Here is a 10,598-nt window from a genome sequence, read left to right as displayed (position 1 = left end):
AGTTGTTACATTACTTGCATTGCTGCGTTAGTTACATGTGTTTGGTTTTCGTAGCATTTTTCTAACCTCTAGCACAAAGTCTGCTGTTATAAAATTCTTTGTCAAAAAAGAAAAAAAAAAGCAATTGAGCAAATCTGATTTAGTGGAATGAGATTAATTTGTATTAGTATGTCTCTGTCACCAGTGAATCATGTCACCAAAGGGTGACAGGGTATAGCCTCATTGGCTTACATGGACTGGTTTAGGAGTCACTAGCAAAAGTGTTTGTGGGAGAGGTATCATTCTGGTGAGCATGGCTTCACCTAAAAGGAAGGCTTCTTGCCACATGGCTAAAGTGTAGGAGAAGTTTGGGTTGGAAGGGACCTTTAAAGGTCATCTAGTCCAACCTCCATATAGTTAAATATATTAAGGTTTGGGTTTTTTCCTAAATATATTTTAGTACCTTTCTTCTGGAAATACTCCAAAGAGGCCCACTGGGAGTGCTAGCCACGTTCTGTTAAATTCAGTTAAATGCTCTTTGGTTATTGTCTGTGATCTCTAATTGTGGTCTTCCACATTACAAACTGAATTAAGATATTTTACAGAGGAAGTTAGTTATGCAGTTTAAAGAGTTATGTCAAACAGTGTTGCAATCAATAATGCTTTAATATATTTATCAGTTCCTACATGGCTGTGCCACATGCAGCATGCTGAAAATTGGCTTTTGTAGCAGTGCAAATGAGTCTCATATCAGAATAATACCAGCATTAATTTAACTGAAAATATCACATGCAAATACTGCAGAATTGTTACCAAAAATATTTTGGGTTTGATTGGAATAGGCTGGATTATATATTTTCAAGAACAATCAGTGTAGAAATGTGGAATTAGGTTAATAAAGGAAAAGATTATGTTGTCATTCTAGTCATTGGGGTACCAAACCGTTGTCACTTGAGTGTGTACACGACTTCATTGCATTTATTAAGATTGTTCACCTTTTAAAACTGAAGGCTATATTTAATTACCTTGCTGAATTAGACTCCTATGAGAGAAGGTAAAAACGATATGATGATGGTAATAAGAGAAACAGATGGTAAAAGAAAACCATATGGTCCATAAAAGATCAAATGTTAACTGACTTGATGACTGGGATAGTGATGAGTCTTCATCTTTTGCAGTTTTATATAATCCTTAAGTTTAGTTGCTTTGCAGGTGTATGCAGATTAGTAACCTGATGCAATGTTATCTAAAAGATAAATCCATTCTCCTTCATAAGAACTTACTCCTGATTTACTCCCCATACTACATTTTTGTGAATCTGATATTTATAAATAAATTCTAGTATCATGGCCAAAATATTATGTAATTTATGTATCAAAGTGTGATCTAATTGTTGGAGGCATTCTGGAAGAATGTTACTGCAGAGATAAAGTTTTCTTTTTCAGGCAAAATACATCCTTACATAGTTTGGGATGTCTGTATCATAAACATTCACTTAAGGCCTAGCAGTATCCATATACTATAAAGAAAATATATTAGGAAACTGCAATGGTTATGAGGAACACTGGAAAACAAATATTTCTCTTTCTCTAACTATGTAAAGTATACTTTATTTCTATTTATTGCGTAGACCCATGTATTTTATTAATAATTAGGATATTAAGATAACTTTACAGGATTAATACAGTTCATTTAAAATGTCTGCTCCAAAGCTAAATATTATTTAACAGGGAGGTTAATCTTTTCTTGTTGGGATACTGAAATGCATTGTTCATTAAAGCATATGAGATGATTCGTCTTAAGTAAATGTATTATACAGTCACCAGTCAGTACAAAGAGGAGGGTGGGTATGTGAAAATAAAAATAGCACTACATTCTGGTTGGGACGGTGCATAACATTACACTTGAGGAAAAAAGTTTACCAGAAAGCTATAAGAAGGTGTCTTGTTACAACTGATAAAATATTGACAGTTTTCTTTCTGATTTTAGTAGCTGGCAAAGGTTAAATAGTGGAAGAATCATAGCAGCCTTGACTAATGTGTTGAATTGGCAAACCCAGTACAAAGAAAATGGAAATTTCCAGCTACTGAAAATATGAAACGCACTTGGAAACCAAACCACTAAGCAGCTAGTTTTATTTTTTTTTTAATATTAAAAAAAAGTGGTAATTTCCATTTTGAAAGAATCCCTGATACACAGTTACTGATTGTATTCAATAAGAAGTTAGAACATGTTCCTATCTTTTACTATGAAAAAGGTTAAAAACTTAATTCTTTGGCCTGCTTAAAGACAAAATATCAGTATTTAAATTCTACTTTTTTCCCTCCCACCACATTGAAAGAATCAAGAACTTATTTTTTACTATTTTTGTTTGTGTTACTATATTGGATACTGCTATTCTGCATCTTCTGGGTATATGATTTTGTAGCCTTTCATTGACCATTAAGAAGTAAACTGTCTAAAAGACATCTTACGTTAAAGAGAGGAAAAAAAAAACTGCTTACTGAATTTTGGTTATGAAAATACATACTTGTAACAGATTTTTGTGAATTTAGTAAATTTTATGTGTACTTAAATCTTCTATATCTTTTTCTTTCAGTTGCTTTTGCCAAGGATAAGCTACTTGACACTGGTAACAGATAAGGTGAAGAAACACTTTCAGAAAGTTATGAGACAAGAGGAAGTTAGTGAAATATGGTTTGAATATGAAGGTACACCACTGAAATGGTGAGTTTATTTCGCTTTGTACCTTTATGTAATTTATCATGCAGGGTAGTGAAGTTCAGCACAGTATCAGTACTTCTCCTGAACTAATCATTCCATTGGGTTTCAAAGATGGCAAAAGAAGAGGAGGGTAAGAAAAGCATGTTGTTTGGGAAAAACATAAGAAGTTTTAACGTGGAACATATTTTTGCTTATTCAGCATGTACTTACTATATGTATAAGGCAGAGGTTGTTCTGCACTTACTGGTTTTGTTCTAGTTACCGTAATACAAAATGCCTGTGGTTTTGGCCTTACCATTTCTTACAGTAGAATCACCAAATAAATCTTCATTTTGTTTATTCTACCTTCTTAAAAGATGCCTAACAACCCAGATAGGAAGTATTATTTGTGGAGTCTGAATGCAAATAGGATATATGCTTAAAGATAATAAAACCTGTGCTTAACCTTCACTTTTCATTGGTGTGATATGTGCTTGTGCTGTAAAATAGATAATCTAATATGGATGCACAAGCTCTTGTTGAATTCAGTTAGTTCAACTGTCTTGAACTAATTGCTGTTGATTCTACTTTTGTTTGGTCATATGGACTACTAAAAGTATCTTTTCCTTTTTCTTTTTTCCTGAGAGGTTGAGAAGTCAAACTGCCATTGTTTCACTTAGTTTTCATAAATACTGTTCATCAGAGTTTGTTTGTTTCTATTTCTACCATAAAGAGTTTAAAATAAAACAATTTGAGAGCTGCAATGTTTGCTAGCTCTGTATAGATAGCATCAGCTCCACAGAAAGTATTTAGTATTTTGAATGCCGAAGAGATTTTATATCTTTAATTTCCAGTATCATAATGGAAAAAGAAAATTACCTGTGACTGTTTTAGCTTCTTGAACGTGAATTGTCTTGTGATTAGCAAGCATCACAAACATCATGGAGTCGCTTTAGACATGGTGATGCAGTGGATCTCTTCAAGTCTTCTGTTTCTTTGAGACCAACTTAGTGTAAAACTTGAAAATATGTAAATAGAAAAGCATAAAAACTCACTTTTTTTTCACTTTTTCAAAACTGGCTGGCAAAACCAGCTTTAAACATCCATTTAAATTACCTGGAATTTAACAATAATTGGTTTCTTGGTGTGCTATAGCGACCTCGATTCATGATGGGTGCTGTCTAAATAAACAGTAAGGTACCATGTTTGTCCCAGTGTGTTCATAATATTAGGTAGATAATGGGAGGAAACTGTACATTTTCCACTGAAGCTGTAATGAGAAAGGAAAGAGAGGCTTTTTACTTCAGCCGAAGAAAAATCTGTATTTTCTGTAAGTTTTCAAATACTGTGTAGTTTAAAGGAGAATTTAAAAAAATAAAATTAAATTATAGAATATAGGTAGAGAGTAAAAATATAAATTATAATTCTAAAATTAAATGGAGAGTTAGTAAACTGATTGAACATTGAAATTAAAATGAATAGTGTAACTATAGTCTGCTAATTAAGGCTTTGATCTTTCAGAAAATCTAAGAATATTCTTCCAGGAACAGCTCCACTGTTTTCAGTGGAATTGCTTTTCTAAGTAAAATACTATCTGCCAACCTTCATTTTAGGAGAATGGTGATCTTCTAAATAGCTGAAGCTTGTTCCAGGGAATCCCGAATACCAGAACTGAGAATTAGATTGAGCTAGTAATCTGTAGAGAAAGAATAGTGAGCGTTAGTGCTTAATCTTTTAAAATGCAGTTTCTTCATCCAGAGTCAAGTAGAACTTGCTAGTAATATTACTCATTCTAATAATTTACTTTGCCCTGGGAGGCCATGTTTCTTACAGTCTGTGCAGTTTCACACCCAATTGGGATGTAGTTTATCTCCTTTCAGCTGCAGCTCTTCTGTTTTCCAGTGAGATTTTGGAGGAAGTCTGAAACATAGTTTCAGCTTCATGGTCAGACCAAGCTTCTGAAGGAGGATGCAGCTTTGCAGGTCTGCAGAGTACCTGGGGCTTCCCACCAAGGTTGTTTGGGCAGGGGAAGATGGTCTCCTTGCCTGCAGGTGGTGTGTGCTGGGGTAGGGTCTGTGTCACCAAGTTTAGGAGCTGTAGGAAGAGATCCTCAGACTGCACAGCATCAGAGACTACAAAAGGAAACAGATCAAATCTTCTGAGACCCTGCAGCTACAGGAACCTAAACCTACAACTACATTGAAATAGATGCAGGCAAAACCTGTGATTATTGGATTGGAAAATAGTTTCCTAAGATATGGAAGGCCTGGAATCTTGTGCCTTCTGGCAGCTGGAGGAAGGCACCTTCTCCACCTGCAGTTCTGTAACCACAGGATAGGTTCTGTGCTCTGGCTGCAGGTGAGGAACTGAAAGCTCTGTCCAGTGATGTGTCTGAGCTAGCTGAGCCTGAACTGTGCAGGGGCACCAGGAGGAAGTGGCGAGTGAAGTCCATGCTCTGTATTCTGCCTACTCTTCTTTACCAACCTTTCAAGGGTCTTGAACTCTGCCATTTCATGGTCACTACAGCCAAAGCTGCCACTGATTATCCAGAACTATTTTGTCTTGTTAGTAAGTAACAGATTCGGCGTCGAGTCAGCTCTGGTCCATCCAGTGCCTCTATCAAGAAAGCTTGACTGTTTGTGTCCCACCGTAGTGCTTTTCCAGCAAATGTCAGAGATTTACAAGAACCAGGGTCTGTGATGCAGAAACTTTTTGAGTTGTTTAAAGAAGGCTTTATGTGTTTGCTCCCCTGAATTGCATGATCTGTATCAAGCTCTCACCATGATACTGCCCTTACTAGTCTTTCCTCTGATCCTGAACCACAAGATCTCAACCAACCTGTTGTCTATCCTATTAAGTTTCATGGGTCTAAGCTGCTCCCTTACATAGAAGACAACCCTCTTCCCTCATCTGCCCTGCCTGTTTCCTGAGCAGCTTGCATCCATCCATCCACAACAGCATTCCCATTGTGCAGGCTGTTTCACTGTATCTGAGGTAGCCCAACCCCGTCACAGTTATATCACTGCATGTGGAGCTCTAGTTTCTCCTGCTTGTTTCCCAAACTGTATGCATTTATAGACATATGCTTGTGGTAGACTATGTGCCCCACTTAGGTGGATTCTACCTCTCCCTAGCAGTCCTTTACCCCCAGAAGGTGTCCTGTGGCTGCAAAAGCCAAGTCCCTGTGTTGTCGCACCAGCTGCACAACCAGTTGTTGACCTGCAGTTATTTACTAGCATTCACTCTTCTCTGAGCCTTTTCTCCTTCAATGGCAAAACTGTGCCACCTTGACCCTGTAGCTGTACAGTCACTCTTGATATGCTGAAGGGTTCCCTCACCACACTTATGATTTGGGCCCACATGGTTGAACAGCAAGGGCTAACAGTCCAAGCAGAGGACAAACCTTGCCAGTCTGTCTGCAACTTCTTAACAAACAGCAAGCCTGCAGGTAGCAATGAGATTAGCAGATGAGGGAGGGCTCTGTCCCCTGGAGAAGGGAGTCTCCTACCACTCTGACTGCTTCCTCTTGGTGTGGATGTGCCATTCAGGCTGCTCTGATGCTTCCTCAGAGCTTCCAGCCCCTTATCTGCCATTGACACACTAACTGCAGATGGAGAACGAGCCTGCCTTCTCTTGCCATAGGTCTCAAGCCTTCAGTCTTCCTCATCCTATGAGTCTCCATTCACCACTCCATTGAGTGCAGACCCTCTTTCTGTGCAGCTGGGAGCTCGGGCTCTCATCTCTGCAAGGTCTCAGTGAAAATGCCATCAATCTCTTATCTTCCCTGATGCTGTGTGTCCCACTGACCTCCTGCAGCTCCTTAACTTTGTGACATAGCTTTTCCACTAACACATACCTCCCCTGGGCAAGGATGCTGTGTCTGTTTGCCCCGGCACTCAGGAGAAGTCCCAGGCTCTCCTGGTTACTGTGGGTTTTAGAGAGCATTTGTGTATTTCTTTAATTTACATGTCTATTTTTCAAACAGAAGTTTAGAAACAGCATTGCAGCAGTACCACTTGAAGCAAGATCTTTAATGAGGGAATACTGGCTTATAGCACAAGGTACATACACTCTTAAGAATGGAGTAAGGGAATACTGGAAATTTTTTAAAAATTTTTTTTTAATTCCATGTACAGATTGATATGTTCTGTTTTCTTCTCTCTTTGTGCCACCCTTAATTCTCTGTCCTGGTTAAAAACCCAGATTTTATTATGAAGGAAACGTGAAGAGTAGGTTTAGTATTGTTATGTGGAGTGCTATTGTTTACAGACTCTTAAAAAATGCTTAGAACTCTATCCCAAAAATAAGTGAAACACAGCATTATCTACAGGCATTACTTAACGGTTCTGTTGGCTTCAGGTTAAATGCCATCATGTGAGAACAGGAATTTGAAGCAGGACATGTCTTACCTCTCAGGATTGCTTCACTCCTGTTGTGAACTTTACTGTTAATGGAAGGCTGTGCTTCTGAATAGAAAATGATTCCTCTCATGGTCTACTGTCATCATTAATCTTGTGTGTTCTTCTATGGAACAAAACGAATTTAGGGCTGGCCTCTTTCAAAATGAAAACCATGTGTCAGCTGTGCCAAGTACAAGGATTTTACTGAAGAAAGCTTGAGTGTATTAACTTTATTTTGTAATCTACACTGGGTAGAAAATATGGAGGTAGGCCAAGAATTGGTGCTTTTTCTTTTTTCTTTTTTTTTTTGTGGGTATCTATTTTGTTGTGTAACTTGAAAGTAACTGAAAGTCATTGTTCATGTTCATCTAATAAGGAAATATGATTTTTGTTATTTAGCTCACTTGGAAAACCACTTTTTCATGGAATTCTTGCTGAAGCCCTGTTGCAGTACTCAAGACATGATTGGCAGTAATAAAAAGTCTTAGTGGTAAAAACTTGAGCATTAGCAGTGAATAAGGACAAATCTAGATATGCATTATCTATGTTCTTTATTTGCTTTGTCAGGACAACGCAGTTCTAGATACTTTTTGATATTTTCCCCCTATTCTTCCTTTTAAGAAGTTAAGAATGTAATAATTGAGTTCAAGAATTGTAGTACTGGTTTGGGTTTTTATTTTGCTCTTGTGAAGTGACTTTGTCTTAGCTTTGGAGTTAGCTCACCCGCAGAGGGTGCTAAAGCACCGTTGTTTTTTTCAGCAGGTCAGGAAATTGGTTTGGCACAGGTGCTTTTAGAGCAGCACTCTTGGTTATTGTTCTCTGGACTTCCAAAACTTACGTACGTCGTTCCATGTCCTGTCATCAGCCCCATTTAATTCAGTGAAGCTGCTGAGTTTACAGTTAAATGTGTGCTTATCTCTCTGTGGGATGATAAGCCAGTAAAGCACTTTTAGTTGAGATTTTTTGAAAGATGAGAGAAGGGAACTTGGTATGCTGAATTAAAAAAAAAAAAAAAAGTTCAAAAATCTTACGTGTCTGCTTGTGAGAAAGCTGCAGAAAGATGTTTTTAGAGTGCCTGTGGAAGTTTTGTGTATGTGATATATATTCCTTCTGTTGCTGGTGGCTGTGTCTTCTAATGAATTTAAAAGAGAGAAAGCTGTAAGACAGAAGTGAATATTTGGAGGAAGTAGCTTCTTTGTGTAATTTCTTTGGTCCAGAATACCACTGAAATACAAAACTCTAATTAATCTTTTTTTCCCCCTCTCCTTCCATATTTCTTAATTTGATAGGAAAGATATAGAGGTCATCTTGTTCTGTCCTGTTTCAGCCCCTTTACAGATATGCCATTTTTTCACTTTACTACTTATTCTCCACAATGGCATCAGGCAGGTAGGAGAGGGAAGAGATATTAAGGGTCAATGTGGTATAAACTCATGGCATTTAAATATCTGAAAGCATGTATACTTTTCTGTCAGACCAGCTATTCCTACCTTTATCAAGCTTTTAAACTAAAAATACTGTTTTGAAGGATTCCACAGGGCAGCTGTAGGCCACTTAGGCTGTTGCAAAACTACCAGTGTTTTGTGGGCACAGCTTGATTTAGACAGTGAACTTGTAAATGCCAGACTTGATTCTGCTAGAAACTGTTGGTCATTTATACCTGCCTGTGTAACTTTGCTGAATAAGCAAGAGAGGGAGTTAAATAGCTAATTTTTTTCAGGTAACTGCAGGTATGTTAACTGTTATATGTAGAATTAAATGCACAGCTTTTTATGTTAATTTAATATCTCTCTATTTTTAGGCATTACCCAATTGGTGTGCTGTTTGATCTCCATGCATCAAATACAGCCCTTCCATGGAGCATCACAGTGCATTTCAAGGTAAAACTAAAATACACCTTTAGTTAAAAACAAGTGAGCATGGGATTACATGAAATTTGGAAGCTAGGAAAAGATTTCATAATTATTTTATGATAAGTGAATGGTATGACTGAAGGGGAGAATGTTCATTCTTCAGGAACCATCTAAAGTTTTCTGTAAATCTATAGCTCTTTCCCAGGAGATTGTGTGAGCTTTCAAATGACCTTCATTTAAAAATGATTCTGTTATCTTGAAAAACAATTTTGGATTTTCAGATTATAAGTTATGAAACTATGTCAGTGCAATCGCGTGGATATAAGGGAAGAACTTTCTGAAACTATGTCAGTGCAATTGAGTGGATATAAGGGAAGAACTCTCTGTTTTTAATTCAGTCAGCTCGAGTTGACTGAAGATTGGGAAGACTGAGAAGTGCTCATCCTTTTAAGCACATGAGCATGGATATGAGACACTGTAGAAATCCTTGAAGTCAGGGGATGCTGTTGTGCTTCATGTGGGACCCCTTTAGAGAACTGAGTGAAGTGAGTTTGGTCTTGTGACAGCTTAGTCACAGGAGAAGAATTATTTTGATTACACATTCTAAAACTATTAGGTATGACTTCATAGCGCTACCGATCTTTGCTCTGAAGAATACTTGTGCAGGGTTAGCTTTGGTGCAGGATTCTTTCATATTCTGGAATACACTGAGATAGTAATCTCAGGTATATTTTGAAGTAAAAATCACAACTAGAAATCATGGTATTTAACTTTGAAGCTTTAATTTCTCCATTGTAAAAGGAACAATGCAATGGGGAAACTGATCCAAAGGAAAATGCTAGGTTAATAGGCTTTACTTAAGTGTGTGAGATTTGAGATTAAATGAAAAGCATACTGGGAAGCAGTTGTGTTGAACGTTTTCATTCAATCAATTCTTCTCTTGAATGTGTTTTAGAAAAGATCTTGTTAACAGACTTACAGTTGGACTTGATGATCTTAAAGGTCTTTTCCAACCAAAATGATTCTGTGATTGTTATGATACATAATTCCACATTTGAAACTTTTAAAATGACTGACTGAATCTGAAGATGGGGTTGTTTTTGAAACAACTGTAATTGCTACGCTTCTGTCTGATAAATGTCAGAGAGAGCTGGGATGAAGAAACTGTATGGTGTCTAGTTTCATAAATCATGATTTAATTGTTACACATTCTGAGAGCTCTGGCAGAATAACATTGGTAGTGTGTGGATGTTGCTATTCTAAAGTAGAGCCATCTTGAGAAATAAGTTGCAACACCACAGTGCTTTTCAATTTCATGTAGTAATGTAAGCTGACTTTAATGTCCTTGTGTTGCTGCTTGCCAAAAGGTCAACTAATTTAATTTTGTCTCAAAGGTGTCCATTAAAGATTAGCAGAAATAATTTACTGCTAAGGCAGTATTATTTTAAAAGCTGATGTAATTTAGTTATTAAAAATACAGCACCTTGGATTAAGCACCTGCTTAATGTCTTATCCTATTTTTTATGTGATCTGAAAGTTTATTTAAATAAATGCCTCTTAATTCTTAAAGACAAAACATAACTGAAGTATATCAAAGTATGTAAAAATAGTGAAGATGTTTTCAAGTGTTACTGTTTCTTACAGCTAAATAGTTTAGGTGTGG

The 10,598-nt window shown here is 37.0% G+C and overlaps 1 protein-coding gene across 1 annotated transcript in view; it reads left to right on the top strand.

Moving 5' to 3' along the window:
* The first annotated feature begins 2,584 nt into the window (after positions 1-2,584).
* Positions 2,585-10,598, top strand: part of ATG5 (autophagy related 5) — a 70,807-nt gene continuing 62,793 nt past the window's right edge. The window contains exons 1-2 of the mRNA XM_029083562.1: positions 2,585-2,706; positions 8,884-8,962. Of these exons, the coding sequence (XP_028939395.1) occupies positions 2,648-2,706; positions 8,884-8,962 (138 nt within the window). The 5' untranslated portion in view covers positions 2,585-2,647. The remainder of the gene's footprint in view (positions 2,707-8,883; positions 8,963-10,598) is intronic.

The sequence above is a fragment of the Antrostomus carolinensis genome, unplaced genomic scaffold (genome assembly GCF_000700745.2).
Source record: "Antrostomus carolinensis isolate BGI_N321 unplaced genomic scaffold, ASM70074v2 scaffold17752, whole genome shotgun sequence".
NCBI classification, from domain to species: domain Eukaryota; kingdom Metazoa; phylum Chordata; class Aves; order Caprimulgiformes; family Caprimulgidae; genus Antrostomus; species Antrostomus carolinensis.
Note: the sequence above shows the minus strand (reverse complement) of the source record. Positions and strands in the feature narration are given on the sequence as shown.